At 37.9% G+C, this 20,537-nt stretch overlaps 3 protein-coding genes across 3 annotated transcripts; 1 reads left to right on the top strand and 2 right to left on the bottom strand.

The window, feature by feature from the left end:
• Positions 1-4,383: 4,383 nt before the first annotated feature.
• LOC124397142 (small integral membrane protein 10-like protein 2A) lies at positions 4,384-8,117 on the bottom strand. Its single transcript, XM_046866659.1, has 2 exons — positions 7,725-8,117; positions 4,384-5,635 (listed from the first exon to the last, which is right to left on the bottom strand). The coding sequence occupies exons 1-2, from the start codon at positions 8,025-8,027 to the stop codon at positions 5,615-5,617; spliced, it is 324 nt and encodes a 107-aa protein (XP_046722615.1). The 5' UTR covers positions 8,028-8,117; the 3' UTR covers positions 4,384-5,614.
• Positions 8,118-10,176: 2,059 nt separating this feature from the next.
• Positions 10,177-16,463, top strand: rac1b (Rac family small GTPase 1b). The gene is made up of 6 exons (XM_046866657.1): positions 10,177-10,511; positions 12,916-12,987; positions 13,497-13,614; positions 13,735-13,797; positions 13,908-14,067; positions 15,056-16,463. Exons 1-6 carry the CDS (start codon positions 10,477-10,479, stop codon positions 15,184-15,186), a joined length of 579 nt encoding a protein of 192 aa, XP_046722613.1. The 5' UTR covers positions 10,177-10,476; the 3' UTR covers positions 15,187-16,463.
• Positions 16,464-16,942: 479 nt separating this feature from the next.
• stk19 (serine/threonine kinase 19) lies at positions 16,943-20,428 on the bottom strand. Its single transcript, XM_046866655.1, has 6 exons — positions 20,094-20,428; positions 19,817-19,962; positions 18,003-18,238; positions 17,814-17,911; positions 17,357-17,504; positions 16,943-17,283 (listed from the first exon to the last, which is right to left on the bottom strand). Exons 1-6 carry the CDS (start codon positions 20,194-20,196, stop codon positions 17,238-17,240), a joined length of 777 nt encoding a protein of 258 aa, XP_046722611.1. The 5' UTR covers positions 20,197-20,428; the 3' UTR covers positions 16,943-17,237.
• Positions 20,429-20,537: the final 109 nt, after the last annotated feature.

Genomic DNA, 20,537 nt, shown 5'->3' with positions numbered 1-20,537 from the left:
ACCACTCTCCATAATGCACATACCCTGCTGACTGCCATCAGACAATTGGGTATGTTTGCATGAAATGTAAGGCATGGCTTTGCCAGAATGCATTCAGTTAGCAGCATGCTGAGGACTGGCACCTCTGGGGCAGTATGTGTCTGTCTGATTATAGATTCAGATTGAGAAGATGGACACATGCTGACCGACTTCTAGCAGCCTGAATGAGCAACTGGAACGTCCCTGTTCTGTGCATATGCTCCAGTCGCCCCAGTCAAAAGACCCCCCCTTTCAACCTCCCAAAGGTCAAAAGCTCCAGATTCAATCAGGTCAAATGTAGCTAAACCTAAATTTGTTATTAGACACACTGCATGTTGTAGATAAAAAGATAAAATATTTGTTCAAGTTATATTTTTGATATGAATGCTTCTTAACAAGCTGCCAAAGATGCTGTTGCTGCCTGTCAATAGTTTCGTAGTTAAATCACCTTCCATTTCTGCTAATCTGTGAGAGAGAGAGAGAGAGAGAGAGAGAGAGAGAGAGAGAGAGAGAGAGAATGGCATCCAGACACTCAGACAGACAGACACATTTAAACAGGAAGAAAAACTTATAGTCTCAAAAGGAAAATTCCACATTGCTATTAAAAACAGCACAGTTAAAAAATGAAGGTGGAGTAAAAAGGGAGTTGCAATAAGAATTATGTAGCTAGAAAATACAAAACACTTGCTTTATTATTAATTTGTGCATATACATTTAAAATGTAGCTCTCCAGGATTGAGGATGAAAGAGGAAAAAAAAAGTATTTTATGGTGGATTGGAGCTGGTGGAAAGGGGCAGGACAGGGCCAGAGGAAGTACAGAGCATCCGGCATCATCTGTGTCCATGCCTGTCACTTACCTCCCCAAAATGTTCTTTGCATTAGAATTTTAAATGGACAGAGCAGTTGCTTTTGCTTTGACCTGAAGTGGATGAGCAGATCAGTCTGGACCCCAAACTGGACCCCAGTTAATCCAGATTGTATTGTTCATATAAAATTAGACTACTTGTGAATTTACTGGAAAACAGGATCAGGTAATCAGCATGAGATTGATTTTAAATTACAATTTAAAATTTTTTCCATTTTTCCCAGAATTGATTGAGATTGCAGTTCTGATTGTAGATTGAAATCCTAAATTCACTTCTGCATTTAGGATATGACTTCTAGCACACAAAAAAAATCTAAACTGTACCGCAAATTCTGAAAAACTAGTTTTTTTAATTACTTTTAAATTCATATCAACATTGGCATGGAAATATGGATGCCTAATGCAAATGTATGTTTATTTTTAGTGAAAGAATACTCAACATAGAGCATGATAACAACATTTTCTTGGAAATATGTTAAAGTATTATGGTGTTTGAAATTACATAAATCATCAGCACACTAAACAGAACTTTTGCTATGTTTCCACACGGACGGTTTTATTTGCGGGACGTGTGCATCATGGTGGAGTTTTTTTATTTTTTATATCTAAGTAAAGAAGGGATGTTGTGAATAAATGTGTGTTGCGTTGAAGGTTTTACTTTCACCTCTTTTATATTTATTTATTTATTTATTTATTTATTAAATCAGAAATGGTCAACCAGAAATTAATAAAATCAATGCAGTTTTATATATACAGTCAACCCCATTCTCATTTGGAACCCACAAACACACAAATAATTTTATTTTATTATTTAAAAATTCGTGGGAATAACATGTTTTTACTAACAAATTTCATTAAAAATTTGTAAACACATTATAGTATTGAAGTGACATAATGTCTAGATTAATTCACTAAGATTTTTTTAATTTCCGGGGGACCACTGTATATATGCGTGTGCGTGCGTGTGTGTGTGTGTGTGTGTGTGTGTGTGTGTGTGTGTGTGTGTGTATATGTATGTAAGTATAGATGAGAAAACAAGTTAATAACCAACAAGCAGAACTATGAAGCAAGAAAAATGGCTATAAGTACAGGCAAACTATGAGCAAGACTGTGAAAAAAAACAAATACACATACTCAAGACAAATTCAAAAGCTTGACAATGAGACAGGCACAAATCAGATATTCTAATTAGTGATAACAGAACAGGGCTGAGTGCTCAGTGATGGGTGATGCAGTCAAAGTCCATAATTCTGACAATATGCATTAGGTTTGAAATAGATTTTGGCTTATTGCTACCACGATTAACCTGATCTGAAATTCAATACTTTGTGATATGGATGCATTGAACAGAATAAGCTAATCAGGCTTTAATCGGGTTTAATCCCAAGGTTACGTTGCTGTCTGTTTGGGTTTCTTCCATGTTATCTGGTTTCTTTCAGCCTCTCAAAAATATAACGGTACAGTACGTGGACATTGACCCTATGTGACCCTAGCTGTGAGAGTGTTTGACTGCGTATGTGTTTAACTTTGCATGCTGTCCTGCAATAAAAAGAATGGAAAAGCTTTTAGACTGTATACTCCACTTTCAGTGTTCCTGGGATGGGCTCCGGTCCAGATCCACCCTGACCCTGACCAGGAAAATACTCTTACTGAGGATGAAAGAACTGAAAGAATCGTTTGATTGTAATACCATGCACCACATGCTGTTGTGTGTACATTCTTAAATAACAATGCAGACAAGATTCATGATCATTTAAAGCTCATATATTTAGTTTGCAGTTGGTTTTACATAACATTCAAGATTTTCATCTCAATGTGACTCTTCTATCTAAAAAGAAATCATCTGTCACTCGAGTACATAATCGAGTCCGGAACCTTGAGCACAGGATGCGCCTGATGTAAAACACTGAACACACATAAACTCACCACTCCACACTTTTAAGACAATAGTCAGCATACAAATCTGCAAAAAGTAGCAACTGCACAGCAATTTTACCTTTACATGAACAGTATTCTGCATGAAACAGTAAGTTGCTCTGCTTCAACCATTTTCTCTGTTTCATCATTTTAAGGCACTTTCGTTTGCAAAGTGCTCAGTGCAGAAGATTAAATATGTGTAGCCGTAATGCAGAGAGGGTTGACGCACAATGGTTAAGGCAGTTGCCTTGGCAACACATTATTGAACCGTGCCATTAGATATGTTTTGATCACGTCATTGGATGGAGGGCTGGGAGAAAAAATAAAAAGAAAGCTCCACAGGGTCGAACTGCAGACGTTCTTATTTTCTTTCAATACTTACCTACTACATGATTTATTTAGACTCGTGGTCAGTCATTTCTGAAGTGGTGCCTCATATCAAACAGGCAGTTTCTTTTTAAACAGCTAAATTAAAAACAAAAATCAACAAAAAGACATTTCAATCAACAAATTAGCTAACATAAAGGGTTGCATTTTACAAATTTCTCTCTAATACAGTGCAAAATCTCTGCATTTGTCTATGTGAAACAACTATACTTATGTGAAAAGCAGTGTGATTAAATCCAGTGTCCCTTGTTTACTAACAGTTCAATGTTCTTTGCTGTGTAGTTCCTCACATACAGTACATGTGCTGCCCCTCTATGGCCAATAGACCGGTTGTTTCACTAAAAAGCATTACTTGTTTATGATTATGGACAGGTCATACAAAACAAGATGGCTTTATAGACTCAAATTAAACCTTTTTAACTGGATCATTGCTTAATCTGTCAGTAAGGCAATCCACTGCATATTATATGAGAAATAAACAAAAAGGGGTGCTTTGTTCTAGAAAAGTACTAAATAACATGGTGTAGGAAAGTGCTGACATGTCCCAGTGTATTTTATTTCTCTTATACCTCAGTGAAAGTAAGTGTATTCTTTCAAAGTACACCTTATTAATAATGTTTACCATTATTATTTTTTGATGCATTTCAATTTTTTCCATTCATTTTTTGTTTCACAAGTGTTTTTCCCTTTTCCCAGACTATTATTTCCTTTTAAAGATATGAAGTCATGAAAATGCAGAATGTTTGGTTATTATTTTCATAGTGGAGAGTAAAGTTACTGGTTCACATCTGACTTTTACAAAAAGCTGACACTGGAGACTCCTTCTACACATGTGAAAAGAGAAGATTTCAGTTTAATGGTAGCTCAATGGTTAAGAGGTTTGATTTTAGATTTTTTCAAGCCTCCACTTCTGGGCCTTAACCCTCAAGTGGTCAGTTGTATAATGAGAATTGTAGCATGTCAGAATGCCAAATATTATAAATGTAAAAGCTCTTTGAGAATGTCCTCACAAAAAAACTTAACAGTGAACAACCATTGCATTGTGTAAGTCTGACTGTGTGGATGGGACATTATTGTCAGAGCTGATTGCAAAGAAAACAGATCAACACCAGCAAAACTCCAAATCAAAGCGCCGGTATTCGAGTGTTTCATGCAATGACAATTCGTCTAGAGAAAGAAATGCAAACAATAAAGCTCGTTCTTCATTCTTTTATTGTTTTTCAGGTTTTAACATTACTTATACTTGCTGTTTAAAATAACTGCACATTTAAAATAATGCACAGACAAAAAAACAAACAGGACATGTCATATTTAAGTTGAAAGACATTTAAAAGTACCATATTGTCTAAAATCAGCTGAATTGACTTGCAGGCTGGACAAAAAGACTGCAATTTACAGAAAATAAAAACAGTGGAGCCCATCAGACAAAATGATGGGATTATTGTTCTGTGGCATTCTGTAAAAATATTAATAAATAAAAAAAGAAAGAAAGGGGAAAAACAAACAAACAAAAAAAAAAACCAGAGCACTAACGTTATCAACAAGAGGTAAATTGGTAGTGACTTTATCATGCCACCCTATAGCCTGACTCTTCTTCTGCATCCACAATTAAAACGAATCCCCTGGCATGCTTTTGTACCAAAATGCAAACTAGACTTATTGTTTTAAAATGTGCCAATAGCAATCGATTATTAAGTAATCACATTTCTCAATATAAATTAAAGGCTACTGCTTTATGTAGGCTGCAAAAGCGAATAGAAATTAAATAAAATAAAATAAAAAAGCCCAGCTATCAAATGTTAACTTTTACTAAACATGTCCCATGAGATGCTCTGTTTTAAACAAAGTGGTAAACAAGAACAAGTCATTACCGCCTGTAATCGGCACATGAGGTTTCATGCAGCCAATGTGCGAGAGTCAAGTGCTACATAACCAAATCAACAGAAAAATCTCCCCCGACTTTTTACAAACTAAGTGAAAAGAAGGTGTGCATCACTCTATCACCACTGAGAACTCCTCTCGAATGAATCTCTGATCTCAGAGCTGTAGTGGACCTATTAAAAAAGGGCAATAAACATTCCCCCAAAAGCAAAATTGGACACTTTTACATGTGAGCCAGGACTGTAACATCTCCCTAAAATTTCCAGCATCCACCTTCAAATTATCTTATCACAAAGAACACTTCCCAAATATTTCCATTCCAAAGCCACGGCAGTGTAAGATGCCCAGCTGTAAAATCCCACAGGGTTCCCATTTTTCCAGGCATGATTCTGTGCGCTATCCTGTGGAGAAACAGCATGGGAACGATTGCAGTACTGGGGTTCCTTTGGCTTTGGATGGCTCCTGAAGCAGCAGCACAGCAGCAACAGCATAGGAGTCTTCTGGTCCAGAGATGCTGACACTTCAGTCAAGTTCTTGAATGGAAGCTAATGTATCTCAATGTGGACCTGCACAAAACAGAAAGGATTAACACACTTATGCATTAAAAATTAAGTCCCATTCAAACAAGGAACTCAAATAGAACATGAATTGCATATGGTGTATTGAAAGTCTCTGCCGTATTTTCTAAACGTCTTAGTTTGTTTAATTCAGTTCAATTTGTTATCCGAATCATAGACCCAAATACCTGCAGGAAAAACACTGTGCCTTCGTGGTGCAGCAAAATGCAGTGATTTGTCAACGTTAACGCGTAACCGAGGGAATATACACTATGTGCTGCGATAAATATTTACAGAATATATCTATTAGAAAGATTTGATCCATCAAATCAAAAGTGAAGGTTGAAGTTGAAGATTATGAGCCTTTGTGTAAGGTGGTGGTTCTTAAACCCCCCCTAGCGGTTTGCAAAGAATATTATTCAGTTGTAGCATTGAAAATCACAACCCACTAGTGTGAAAATGATTATTCAGTGGTTCCCCGGAACTCACGGGGGTTACGTTCTAAGACGCAGCCCCTATGGTACCTTAGTGAATTAATCTAGACATTCAATCTAGATTTTCCGAGCCGCGAATTATCGGGGGTTGGTTGTATAGCATGTCGCAAGGTCTCCACGGATAGGACAAAATTTACACCTTAGCCCAGTGGTTCTCAAACTTTTTCAGCAGGAGCCACTCTTGTGTAGAATGAATCCTTTTGTGGCCCCCAGAAGCAAACTCATGACGCAAAACATCCTCAAACTTACAATTTTAATTAAACATTTTAGATTGTACCAAAAAACAAAAGAATTTGTACAATGGCGGAAACATCCATTCTGTTTGTAGTCTTATTTCTCTGGTGTTGAATAAACAAAACTTTTTAATTCTACATTTCATAAAATATACCAAATCGTAGTTTTGACAGTTAAAAATAACATTGTCTGAAAGGTGCAACAAAAGCGTTGAATATTGAACACTAATTTATGATGTCTACAGTGCAAGAATACTAAAAGGTTTATTGAAAAGTGAGATTAAAAACGTGTTATTTGAAAAACGTATCCATTTTAAAGAATCTTAGCATTTATTAGCGTGTTCATGGCTAACTCTTCTGTGTCCTAATACAACAGAGGTTTTAGTGATGTTTCAGCATAATTTTTTGACATACATACATACATACATATAATTTTTGTATTATTATTCATAATAGTTTACATAGGTTGACAATCCTGATATACAAGTAAAATTATTTTTATTTTCTAATCTAGATTTTAGAATTGATATGCTGCCCCTCTAGCGACATCTGGTGGCCCCCAGTTTGAGAACCACTGCCTTAGCCAAATGTCTTTCAAAGCTTTACCTAACCTAATCATTCTTATGGCTGAATTAGGAAGCATGGCAAGCACATTATTATATACTTTTCCTAAATAAAGTGATTTTAGGGACGGCCTGTACTTATTATAGAGTTCTTATATCTTATAATTATTGTAAATAAATATCAGTACTTATATCGGGGTAGGTCTATAAATAAAATCAGCTTGGATCATAAAGCATCCTGTTGATAAATAGTTGAGGAATGCAGTGCTACAGCTCTAATAAAGACAACATATTAAATATGTAGTATATTAGGTAAATATTAAAATATTAACAAGAATCCTATCCAGGGTGTATTCCTGCCCTCCAAACCAGTGGTCCTGGGATGGGCTCCAAATCTGTCATGAGCTGCTGAAGTTGAATGAATGGATAAAAATATTGTGAAAAAATAAGAATGTGCTGAAATGAATTTTACAGTTAAGGGACTTATTGGCTATAACATGTTTAAATTGTGGTCTTAACTGGTTTTGTGGAAATTTAAAGATTTGAACCTATAACAGTCTGATCATGAGCACAGGGTTGTAACGGCTCTGTTTCTGAATCATATACATATTGGCCTTGGATCCATGTGTTACTGAAATAATAATAATAATAATAATAATAATAATAATAATAAATCCTGGTCATGCAGGATCTGGGACGTGTTTTCTCAATTTAAAGAAACACACACTAGTTAAATAAATTAACACCCTGGCTTGGTGCCTCAGTAAGTTCTTCTTCTTCTTCTTCTTCAGCATCATTATTTGTTTACCTGTAAGCGCACGTTGAACATCATGGAAGCGATGAGGTAGAGATAAGGGAATCGGATGCGGAGACGCCACGCCAAATCGAAAAAGATCAACAAAGTCCTCGTTAGTCCTTTGGAAAACACGCCGTACGTCCGACCCGCGGATCCCGAAAAGCGGAGCACCAGGTACGACAGTCCCGCCATAAGCCGCCGTTCAGAGCGCGCTGCTCCGCTGGTTTCCTCCAACTCCTTTTTCCCCACCGGCTCAAGCTCCACAACTACGTGAGCATGTTTTTGCACTCGTCTCAATCTTAAAACGCTCAGCATCTACCTTGGTGAACCCATACTCCACCCTCTGTGCTACACCAACACCGATCTGCTTGACCCGGAGCAATATTGTGGGACGCACTTCCGGTTACCGTAAAGGCTGCTTATGTGCGAATGTGCAGCACACATGTACACACTGTCTCTTTGTCTCTCAACACCATACACAGTATTTCCAATAAAGATATAAAGCATAGAAATAGATTAAAAGCAATACAGTACAATTTACAATAAAAATAGAAAAATATAAATAAAATATAAAATATAAATAAGACACATCAAGGCACAAACATTGTGAATTATTCTGAGAATTGTATTAAAAAAAATTAAGCTGTGCAAATTGCAAATTATGAATATTTTGTGCGATATATCTACATGCTGAGATAGTGGGTGTTGTGCAATGAGTCCAAACTCCTGTGTTCTCCTGTTTGATTGCCTGTGAGAAGTTCCTACTCATTCTCTCTCTGCTGGCCTTCAGAGAGCAGAACCTCTTGCTGTAGATCGACTGCAGGTCAGGGAGATCGGCATGGATGGTAGGCACAGCCCTCTGGGGAGCTTTGTGTCCTGCTTGGTGCTGTTCCCAATTCAGGAATTCTGCATTGCTTCCCATGAGGATGCTCTTAAGCACCATAGAGAGCTATTATAAGTCTCTAAAGCATCTAATGTGGAAGAGACACTGATGGGCCTTCTTCACAATAATAGTGATGTGACAGGTCCATGATTGGTCCAGCATAATATTAAAACCAAGATACTGGAGACGGCACACACGCTCCACTGGAGTTCTGTTTATCTTAAATGGGTTGCATCTTCTCTCCTGATTCCTGCTAAAGTCAGTAGGCAGGTCTTTTTGTCTTGCTGGTTCACCTGGCTGTTTTCCAGGTTTCTAATATCCTCCAGGTAGACCTTTTATTCTATTCAATTTTATTTGTATAGTGCTTTTAACAATGGACACTGTCACAAAGCAGCTTGACAGAAATAAATAGATTACGAATATAAATCTTTGATCTAAAAATGTACAAATTACTCTCTAGGCTTATCTCTAATGAACAAGCCAGTGCAGAGTGGTAAGGAAAAACTCCCTGAGATGGTATACAGAACAAAACTTGAGTGGAACCAGCTGAAAAGCAACCCATCCTCATCTTGCTGATGGTGAATGTCTATTAGTTATAGTTCCAACATTGTGGATGTAATCAGCTGTTTACTGATGGAGACTTGAGTGTAAAACTGTTCATGGTGATTGTAGTCCTGAGCCATTCTAGCAGACAGTTTATATTAATTATAGTCCAAATCCATCTTCATGGTTTTTGAGTTAAACCCTTCAGAATAACCTCATGGATCTTTCGACTGTTTATGTGGAACTATTCTCAGAAGCAATCCAGAGGTAGGGTGTCAGGAGGAAACAGGCAGGTCTGCAAAGAAGAAAGGGACAAGAACACTGGTACTGCAGGGGCATGTTTAACTCTGCAGAGAGAGAATGAGAGAGAGAGAGAGAGAGAGAGAGAGAGAGAGAGAGAGAGAGAGATTGATTGATTATTAGGTATCCTTTTTGTTACATAATGTTTAAAGACACTGTACATTGTGATTAGGGTGTAAGTAGTGACTTATGGCAGCATAACTAAAAGGGAGAGCCAGAAGATATCACAGACATAAGATATCTCTGGTATAAGAGATGACCCACTACACCACTGTCAACAAAATAGGGTGAACAAGTGAGAGTGGGGGGACGAAGCATCGAAACATCCCAGTTCACCAAAACACTCAATAACCATGATCCCACCAGATCTTCTATTTGTTACAAGCCCACCACCACAGTGTCAGCAGTGGAGAATGGTGGTAGAGTTAGAAGTGGCCAGACAGTATAAGTGTACTAAGAGTACAACCCTGGGGGCTCCAGTGCTGAGGGTGAGAGAGGGTGGGACATGTCTGACCTGCCAGGAAGATGAGGACCAGCATGTACCTTTGGTTTTATACTTAAAGTTTTGCATTCTAAAGTTTAAACATTTGGCTTAATGTGTTCAAATAATTTATTTGACATCTGCCCACATCTGTTTTGTTTAAAAGTACTCGAAGGCAAAATCAAAAGGCCGCTTATGAATGGAGGGACTTTTATTTTTTAATACCCGGAGCTGCACCGGAAGCGGGTTGGTACATTTATGAAGCTGGTTCCGTTGGGTGGTGGCTACAAACTTTTCTGTTACTCTGAGAGTCGCTGTTCGCCCAACGCTGGAATGCGCAAAGGGCGTGAAAAGTCGGCTTGAAATATTGATTAGTTTTCGGTGTTTGGGCGATTAGACGCGTTTTATACTTGAAGTTGGGTGGCTATTTTCGAGAAACTTGGAGCGGCGGGGATTGTCTGGCCAAGTGTTAGCGAGTTGCACGGCAGCTAACAAGTAATTAGCCAGGAAGCTAGCGAGTAACTGAGCGAGAGAGCGCCTGGAGACATCGCGGACCAATGCAGGCCATAAAGTGTGTCGTGGTTGGAGACGGGTAAGATCATGTCTTTACACTTTATACAGGTTACAATCTCCCAGTTTAATGTTACAATCCGAGGAAATCTCTCGAGGCCGTGTGGGAAAGACCGGGACGGACAGTGTGGTACTTTAGCAGTAATTGGTATAAGATAACACGAAGCTTTCCGTTCACATTAATATTGATACTATATTATTAATTATTTTTATTGAAACGATCATTTTTAATAAACGCAATTGATATTCACGTCGGAAGCAAGTTGTTTTTAAAGCGAAATGTGGCCATTAAAACGATACGAATATGATCAGGGTTGAAATAGGATTATATAAACAGTATTACTAATGAGAAATAGGAATAAAAAATAATCGCCATGAGTATATTGACGGACGCAGATTTGTGACGTTGGTCCCGATCAGTTACCTTTAAACCGCAGGGAGACGGAGTGTGACGTAGCATTTCCGGTCCCCGCTCCAAGTCTAATAAACCACCATACAGTTTAAATAACTGTAATCTGTGTGTCTGCAGAGAAAACACGATACCCCTGATGGATTTCTGTCGTTTTCTATTGTCAGGTTGTTCCACGATTTTATTTCTAACTGTATTCTTGTATTACTTACTGTAAGTTTGAATTGAAAAGTGGGCGTGGCTCTGTTCCTCCCGGGAAAACCCAGCACCCTGTGCTGCACTTTAAACACAAAGATAAACTGTACATATATTGATGTTTAAAAGTTTGAGGTGCTCCAGTCTTTCTGGTCATTTGTTGGTTGATTTTTCTTTTTTTTTCCCTGAAGTAAATACAAAGTCTGTTGTAACTCACTCTTTACAACTGTAGTGACCAGAAAAGCTTCTACAGAAAACAAAAGCCTCTAGATGCAGACCACATCAGTTTCCATTCCTGTTTGCCAGTCTGAGGCTGTCACGGACACCGAAACTTATCTATAGTAGTTCAGGTTGGGTGAGTCTGCTGGGCCCTTGATAGCATTCGATTCTTGTGAGACAATGGAAATCTGTGTGGTTTCTGCTGTTTTGGTCCAGTCCTGTCTAAGTCTTGATAGTTTTCGTATGCTTTTCTGCTTGCCACAGTTTGTAAAAAGTGATTTGTTTTGAGCTGCCAGGGAGGATAACAATCTAGCAACTTCCCTCTGAACGCTCTTATCAACAGTGTTTCCACCCACAGAACACTCGCTCCAATCTCACTGTTTCTATCATTCTGTGTAGAGTCTTGAGGCTGAAATTCTCAGATCACTGGTTTCTGAAAACTCAAACCATTCCTTTTGATAAAATCAATATTAAAGTTCACACTTTTGTCTCTTTGATTTTTTTTTTCCCCCCTTAGTGAACAGGTGTTTTTAATAAAATGGACAGTGAGCATATATTTGTTACAGATACCAATGCAAAAGCTATTCCTTTCACTTAAGATATAAACTGCCACCAATAATGTAAACAAACTGTATTACAGATTAATAATACAGCTAATCGTTAGCAGTTTATGAAAACAATCTAGCTGAGATTATAGATGATTGGTCCTTTAATACTTCCAGGGACACTTTGCAATTAACCATGCTGGCTTAGTTCTTCATTATCATCGTGAAAATTGATCATGATGAATTAGTAAAAATATGAGATATATTTGATTGTAGTCATGCACAGCAGTGTTCTGGAAGTTTTGATGGGTGTTCCGAACACTTCCTTACCAAAAAAAAAAAAAAAAGACAGATAACGAACTGGAGAAAATGGTTCCAGTTTAATCAGCTCGCTTTAAATAACACAACATCTTAACGTCTTAACAGTCAGCCATGTCCATGACATTTATCAATTATACAGACTTCTGGAGTTGTGTTTATTATTTGTGTCCATGGATCACTTTCCCGCCTACCCAGACTTTGGGAAGTCTGGAGATTAATTTTAAAGAAACTGAAAATCCTTGAAGTATTCTGCAACAATGATTTCCAGTCCATTGATTTGGTTAGTTGCGCAACCTCCTAAGACTTCCTGTGTTTCTTATAATAGCACTGGCAAGTTTCGCTGTGTCTGTCACTGGGTTTGCCATGTAAAATTCCACTTCCTAGATTAAAACACTTTCCACTGTTGTCAGCATTATCATCGGCCGTACACATGACTGACAGTGCTTTCCGGTATTTTGACTTTGTTAAAAATATGCAAGCTCGTACAATCACCTGGGCACCAGGTTTACAAGAAGTATGTGAACTAGCTAGTTGACATACTATAGTCTGACTTCTTCAGAATGAATTTCCACAACCAGAGCAAAACCTGCCATATTATGTCTGAACTGTCATTATTGTTGGTAATATTTTTTTCTTCTTCCCCCATTTAATCCAGATGTTTTGTCCCTTCACTATTTAAGAAAATGTTTAAGTGAGGTAAGATTGTATCTGATTTTTCCAATTTGTCTTTATTTCAGGGCTGTTGGTAAAACATGCCTGCTGATCAGCTACACCACCAATGCATTTCCCGGAGAGTACATCCCCACAGTGTAAGCACACACTGCATTCATCAGTCATCTACATTTTGCCTGGTGTATTAAGACAATCGGTTAGGTGGTTCAGTCTGCTTTTACTGCAAGTTTTTTACCCTCCTCATTTTAGATCCACATTACTAAATTTGTCCTCATTTTAGATCCATACTAATTTGTCTAACGATGGTCTTGTTTTCTTTCATTGTAACTAAAAGGAAATAGATTAATGCTGCACTAACACCAGATAGTTATTGCCACATTTAAAATCAAGACCCAGTGAAAGTTTCAGGTAAATGAGTTCAGAGGCTTATTGGACTTTAAATATTTCGGTCTCCTCTACAACTTGATCGGCAGTTTTAATACTCCTAGAAATTGTGCAGCTGGTGATTTTACATATTTGATCATTTAAAATATTGGCCACTTCATTCATAGAAAAGTAAATATTTAATATTGAATCGGAAAGAAATATGAAGCTTGTGCTTACAGCAGAAAGTGAAACTATATATCCCTCCTTCCTTGTTTTGCAGATTTGATAATTACTCTGCAAATGTGATGGTGGATGGCAAACCAGTCAATCTGGGTTTATGGGACACAGCAGGACAGGAAGACTATGACAGGCTCCGTCCTCTCTCTTACCCTCAGACAGTAAGACCTATTTCGGTTATCTATATGGGACATGTTTGTGACCTTTAGGCAAAATGATCAGTGTGCTCTTGTTACAAGACTTATGTCCCTTTTTTTAAAACTTTCTTTTTTTATATATAGGATGTGTTTCTGATCTGCTTCTCCCTTGTGAGTCCTGCCTCTTTTGAAAATGTTCGTGCAAAGGTGAGACCAGATGACCATTTATTTATTTTTGATAGATCTGTTGTATATTGAGACGTCCATACCAACACGGTCAAATGTATTAACGGCTGGATATCGTTCAATCTCTACAGTGGTACCCAGAGGTGAGACATCACTGCCCCAACACTCCAATCATACTTGTGGGAACCAAGCTTGATCTGAGAGATGACAAGGACACCATTGAGAAGCTGAAGGAGAAGAAGCTTACTCCTATCACCTACCCCCAGGGCCTGGCCATGGCTAAAGAGATTGGTATGTGTGCAGTGTCAGGTTGTTGTGTTAGCGTGTGGTTGTTACATTTTAACGTATTCACATTCTAATCATCAAATATAAAAACAGCTCAGTTTAAAGGTGTTTATGAGCCACGTCAAGTCACACAAACCGGTGACAAAAGTTTTGTCAATAAATAAAACCTCACTTTTTTCCCCCAATAAAACCAAAAGGAAACTTAATATTAATTAGGGAAGCTGGTTATTCCTCTTTCTGTATAAGATTTCCAGGAAATTGTTCGGTTGTGTTGCCAGAGGACAATTGTAGTAATTATGGTCGATTCATACAGGATAAGTGATCACTGTGTGACTTGTAAAAATTCCACGCGTTCTCCATACACCTGATTTCATAAAATGAAAGTTTATATTAAGAGCATGTATGGATTGGTTGCACAAGTTGTGCTTAAGCATGAACAGGTCACATGGCCATGGCATGACTGTGCTAGGAATATGACTTTCTTTTAGCTTTTGGTCTACATTTGAACTATAACTGGCTTCAGTTTTGCTGACACAGTCTAAAAACGAGCATGCACTTCCTGGTGTGTCTTTAAACTGAATGTAGATAGGATGCATCACCTCAATGTTGTTTATACTGGGCATTTTAAAGAAGGTAAAATGGAGTAATACATTCTTAAATGAGATTCAGAACTGTCAGTAATACCACCCCAGCTCATGACATTTACATACTCAAGTGTTTATCATGCCATTTTTAAGAATGGGTGGAACCCGAGATAAGCAGTGGAGTGAGTAAAACAAATAATAAAAGGAAGGGAGGAAGGCGGTGTAATCTGCAAGACAGTGGTGGGGTAAATGTCCAATCTACCTGTAGCTGAAAAACTATATCACTAGGTCTAGCGATCAATATCTCCCACCTAAGTATAATCTACTCTTTTAAATGTATAGCCATCATGTATTCTGGCAGTTTAGTTCATCAAATAACATCACTGTACATCTCCCTGTTCATCCATCAGGAGCTGTGAAATATCTGGAATGCTCGGCCCTGACACAGCGTGGCCTTAAGACGGTGTTTGACGAGGCAATTCGAGCCGTTCTCTGCCCACCCCCTGTGAAGAAGAGGAAGAGAAAATGTTCTCTGCTGTAGCGTGAGCAAGGCCTACAATCCCAGCTGTATTTTGAGGGATAGGAATGAGATGGCGTACTTGTTCCCATGTTCCTCTTTTCTTTTCCTATTTTCATTTTCATTTTTTGTTGTTGTTGACTGAGTTTCTATTCTCACAAAATTGAACATAATCTCTAGATGTAGGAGCAGGACCTGATCACCTCAAATCGATGTTCACTTAGACACACCCATATTGATATTAACATGGCCTTTCAACAGAATTGATTTATTTTTTATTTTTTAAAAAACACTGAACTTTTCCTGTAGTTCATTTTCTTTTAAGAGCCCTTGTGGTTTGTTTACAAGTCATCGTCTGAATGAAATACGTTTTGCCAAATAGCACTACGTTACCCACTGCATACACTACGTAAATTCTGTCCTTCTCTTCTAAAGTTTGTTGAACAACAGGCCATGGTTATGCACGATAGAATACTTGAGTACTGTTCTTTTAAACAATTTTACTAGAGTCACCTAATACGAGTATATCAGTACTTGTCACTGGCTACATGTTTGTATTAAAGTCACTGTCTTGCGTTTCATACTGTAAAACATTAGACCCGAATAACAGTGCTAGCCTAGCTTCAGTGTTGCTCAAGTGCTTCCTCATAAGCACAGCTATACCTCCTCTTTATATGGTAAATGATTATTCCCAGTTAATTTCCTTTAATACCTATAACCCTGTCTGTGTATCCTCTCTAGATAAGTTCAGTCGCAGTCTAGAGATTGCGAACTCGGCTAGGGGATTCGAACCATCTCAAAATAAAACGCTACGTAGGGCGATCAGAACCCTTTAATGGTTTTATAGCCTGTATAATGAACCTTAAACTTGTATTAAAATTAAATTTTTAATTTTTTTTTTATATCTAATGTTAAAAGAAAAAAAGGCAACACTACTGTTGGATTGTGACATGAAAGGAATTTAGCCTTTTTTTTTTTTCCACTTTAGTCCTTGTATTCCCTTCATAGATAATCATATTTGTAACTAAACTTTTACTTTGTACACTAACATTTAACTGTCCCTTCTGTCATCTGGATAGTATGTTTCTGACAGAACTGTCAATGCAGAATGACTTTCGGAGCTTTTGCATACTTCCTTTAATTTGTCCCTGAATCCAAGTATACAATGTGCATTTGCCATCGCGAGTCTTTGTGCACAATTAGAGCCAATGTCGTAACCTTCCCCCCCCCCCACTTACGGGATATACCTAATCACTTGTTTTTGGATAAATGGTGACAGAAATAAAGCAGAATTAAATGTGGCTTCTTTGGGGGTCAGTTCTATCGTTGTGGGATATAAGAATGACATTCTTACAATATCAGCAGTCAATAAATCAAGTAAGTTGTGTAGGACTGGAATTTATACCCAATTAGAATGTATTTAACTATATCAATTATCTTTCAAATAAGTAAGGAGCCTGTATTAATAAATAAAAATATCTTAAGATTATTTCTTGTAGACAAAAAATGCAGAAAGATATCCTATTTGGCAATTGAAAGGCTCCACTCGACATGGACTCAGTAAGTCAAATTATTTTTAGTAATAAAGTCGCCTAGCATGCAAGTTTTTGGGAGACGGGAAGAGACCAGAGAACCTGAAAAGTAACTTGAGCTCAGGATCAGAGCAGGCATCCTGGAGCTATGATGCCACAACACTATCTACTTAACCATTATGAGTTAAAGAAATGTCGTATAGCATATACAAACCTATGCAGAATATACATCACTGAAAACTCTACTGTGACAGTTATTTTGTAAATTTATTTGATGGCAGAGAATATACAGTCTTATTTCAAAAGGTTAGACAATATTTTGGAAACCAGCTGTTTCACAACAGGCAACAAAAAAAAATAATACTTCTCATAAGAAGCAAATGTTATATTTTGGTGAATTTACTGCAAACTTACACATATTTACAAACCTGTTGATTGCACTTTATCCATGTTGCTTACAACTCACTGAAATACTTTATGTGCAACAGCCTGAAAAGAAATATCACAAGCTTCTCAGTTCATTCACTCATGGTGAGCTGAAGCTCAAGTGTCCACGTATCTTAATAAGGTCCCCGATGTGGTCTTTATTCTAGAAATTGAAAAGTAAATAACATTAAGATATTGACAATCGGTACAAATAAATAAAAATTATGTAGTCTTACCGTTCGACCAGTTCTGCGCCGATTATGTCGTGGATGTGGTACTTGATATCGAGTTTGACTTGCGATTTGTTACGACGTAATTCTAAATCAGCCTTTAGGATTTCGTTGTATTTTGATTTCTTGACCATGCCGAGTACCGCTTTGCGTCCTAATAAATAAAAATACGTTTTTTGAGATGCTAAAAGATAGTCACAAAAAAAATACATTGTGGGTGGTTCTATAATTGGATGCCATTGAAACTTTATAAAAATGATTTAGGTGAATGCACTTGAATGTAAAATATGTAGGTAGTATTATTGTAGTAATAGTGGGCTGGAATGTGCAAAAAGTGTACGTCACAATTAATTTCTTTTTTAATTGTCCCATAAGTCAGTTTGTTTCAGTGAGAACCAGATGGCACCGCAATCGTTAAATCAACTACGGAGAAGTCAAAAGTGCTGCTCATTTTTCACATTACCTTGAATGAAGTATTTGGTGAATCGGCCGGAGTTCGGAATTGAAAGCCACCAGCTTCCTGCATCTCTGACGGTCAACACTCCTGACTTCACGAGCTGCCTGTTTTTCAAAAACTGATTATTAAACACTAAATTCCACACAGGTCTGTGCACGAATAGGCTGTTATTGTTCATTAAAACCTTGCTCTTACGTTATCTCTGAATCAGTGAAAAGAAACTCCTTGAGCATTTGACATTTGCTGAAGCTTAGTCCTGAGCCACTAGGCAGCACTTTATCTAGAAACTTCTCGACTGTTGCGCGAGTGTCTTTTCCGATCTGTTCTGCCAGAACTTTGGTCCTGTAATCTTCAGTAAACACCAAGGCGAAGGTGTCGGTGTCAAAGCCCAGCTGGAACATGAGCAGTTCTCCTTTGTCCCGCAACTCGTTCTGCAAACACAGAAAATACAAAAGGAACAGCTGTAAGTCTCTTTTGATGTGATGTTTCCGGGAACCACGAAAGATTTTCCTTTTTAACAAGTGATTGTAGACCTCATGCAGACATGTACTTCTTACAACAATCTTGCTTTTGCTCTGATCATATGGTCAAAACAAGGCTGGGTGGTCCCTTCATCTTCTACCATAAGAATGGGGAGTCCAGAAGCATAACATGGTTTATACTTTCAATTGTTCAATCAAAGGCCACACTAAGTTATTGTTTGGATATTTAATGATAAATTAGAGGGGTCCAAACAGCAGTCAGATTAGACTTCATTTTGTCCATCACTGGAAAACACTAAAGCGCCACAAATATTTGAAAAGCCGAACTAATTAGTTCGTTTTAAATCTTTAAGCTGTACATAATGCAGGTGGGATTGTAACCATTGCTGCTGCTGGTGTTGGGTTGTATCACTCCACCCTAGTTTTGATGATTTTCCTTCAACTGCGTAGGTTACTGACAATAAAAGTTAATTCAATATTGCAGAAATAATATAAATCTGAAATGCTAAAAAAGGATCAGACAATTTTGGGAATCATTATTAGTGCTGCATGTTATTAATGTGTGATGTGTAATTCAATTCCTTTTTATTTGTATTGTGCTTTTAACAATGAACATTGTCTCAAAGCAGCTTTACGCAGATAATGTGGTGATAAAAAAGTGAATATGTTTTTTATAAGTACGCTTATCCCTGATGAGTGAGCCGGTGCCGACTGTGGCAAGGAAAAACTCCCCGAGATGGCATAAGGAAGAAACCTTGACAGGAACCAGACTCAAGAGGGAACCTGTCCACATCTGGGTTGCACCGAATGTACATTTATAGCAAATATTTGATGTTGCGGGGTACGGTGATGGTGATCAGAAGCAAACTGTAGTCCTGAGTGAGTGTAACAGACTGTTGACATTAACTACAGTCCAAATCCATCCTCAAAGCTCCCGTTCTTACTCCTGAATTTCATGTGTAACCTACTTCAAATTCAGACTTGGCAGACTGTATCTGAACATTTATGCTCCAAAGTATTTATTGCAGTTACAAATGAATGATGAGTAGCCAGAAAAGAAAATAGTAACATCTTTCCGTATTATCAGTTGCATTGTAAAGGTATGGAACATGCAAGATTCGATGTTGTCATCAGAATGGTTTTAGAGCAGTGTACAAGAAGGTTCTTTACCAATACATAAATAAAATACATGATTAGATCACGTAAAAAATGTGTTGGACAAAAGAACAAATATATAAATGATTAAGTAAAACTCAAAAGTAACCGATTGAGAAATCCTGCATTAGGAAACTTATTTTAGTGCCTTGATTTGCACAGCTCCCATCACCCAGGTGTGTGGTTGGAGATCAGTGGTTAATTCATTGGACTTTGGATCGGAAGGTTATAAGTTCAAATCCCACTACCACCAAGTGGCAACTGCTGGCTTAACCCTCCCCTGCTCAGTTGTGAGCCCCTCTAGATAAGGGCGTCTGCCAAATGTCATAAATATAAATGTAAGTGTGTAATGTGCTGAAGGAATCACATTACCAGCTGCTTGTCCACAAGCGTTTTGTCGCTGAGTAAACTGTACAGCTGGTGTTTGTAGACAATCGGTGGAAGGCTGTCGTCAAACAACTTCCTTGGGAAAAGCGTCATCAAGTACTGCAAAGTGGCTTTGACATCACAAGGTCCTTCTGCTCATAAACATAACCATATAAACATTAGGATAAGTTAGTAGAACAATTGTCATGCCTGAGAAATGGCTGCGTTTCTCAGCAACAACCAACTACACTTGAACGCACCCCGCAGGCGCTAGTGAACGCACCTCGGACGTCTTCGTGTTCAGGATTTCCGATGAGATTGTCAGCTCCAAATCTCTTTCTCTTTACACGGAACGTTTCTGAAATGAGCGACCTTTTTCTGTTCATGGCTCCAGAAAGGCTTAATAAACCCTGACTGGTTTAACCAAGAGAAAGAAAAAAAACAGCATATGCTATTCAGGTGTGGAAGTGAAACTCGGAAGCACAGTCAGTGCTAGTTTAGCTTTGCTGACACTTCCTGTCTGAGAAAGTGAGCATTTTGACTGAGGAAAGAAATAAATCACGGTGTTATATAACCAAAGACAAGTTCAGACATGAACACAAGCTGGCTGGGTTGTTTGCTAAAGTAACTTCTTCTTTTCGTATTATTTATATTGTCGGAGTAAAGGTGCTTTACCGCCACCTAGTGAACTGGAGTGTGGAGTGAAGCCTTCGAAACCTCAACTATC

The sequence above is a fragment of the Silurus meridionalis genome, chromosome 14 (genome assembly GCF_014805685.1).
Source record: "Silurus meridionalis isolate SWU-2019-XX chromosome 14, ASM1480568v1, whole genome shotgun sequence".
NCBI classification, from domain to species: Eukaryota; Metazoa; Chordata; class Actinopteri; order Siluriformes; family Siluridae; genus Silurus; species Silurus meridionalis.
This window is presented reverse-complemented; position numbering and strand designations above follow the sequence as displayed.

What these genes read in the sequence shown, in the direction of transcription:
- LOC124397142 (XM_046866659.1), bottom strand. Translation starts at nt 8,027, where the DNA reads ATGCTGAGCGTTTTAAGATTGAGACGAGTGCAAAAACATGCTCACGTA. An exon ending in TGTTCAACGTGCGCTTACAG is followed by an intron (nt 5,636 to 7,724) that starts GTAAACAAATAA and finishes TGTTTTGTGCAG; the next exon opens with GTCCACATTGAGATACATTA.
- rac1b (XM_046866657.1), top strand. Translation starts at nt 10,477, where the DNA reads ATGCAGGCCATAAAGTGTGTCGTGGTTGGAGACGG. An exon ending in CTCTCTCTTACCCTCAGACA is followed by an intron (nt 13,615 to 13,734) that starts GTAAGACCTATT and finishes TTTTATATATAG; the next exon opens with GATGTGTTTCTGATCTGCTT. An exon ending in TTGAAAATGTTCGTGCAAAG is followed by an intron (nt 13,798 to 13,907) that starts GTGAGACCAGAT and finishes CAATCTCTACAG; the next exon opens with TGGTACCCAGAGGTGAGACA.
- stk19 (XM_046866655.1), bottom strand. Translation starts at nt 20,196, where the DNA reads ATGAACAGAAAAAGGTCGCTCATTTCAGAAACGTTCCGTGTAAAGAGA. An exon ending in CGCTTGTGGACAAGCAGCTG is followed by an intron (nt 18,239 to 19,816) that starts GTAATGTGATTC and finishes CTGTGTTTGCAG; the next exon opens with AACGAGTTGCGGGACAAAGG. An exon ending in GGCGCAGAACTGGTCGAACG is followed by an intron (nt 17,284 to 17,356) that starts GTAAGACTACAT and finishes TTCAATTTCTAG; the next exon opens with AATAAAGACCACATCGGGGA.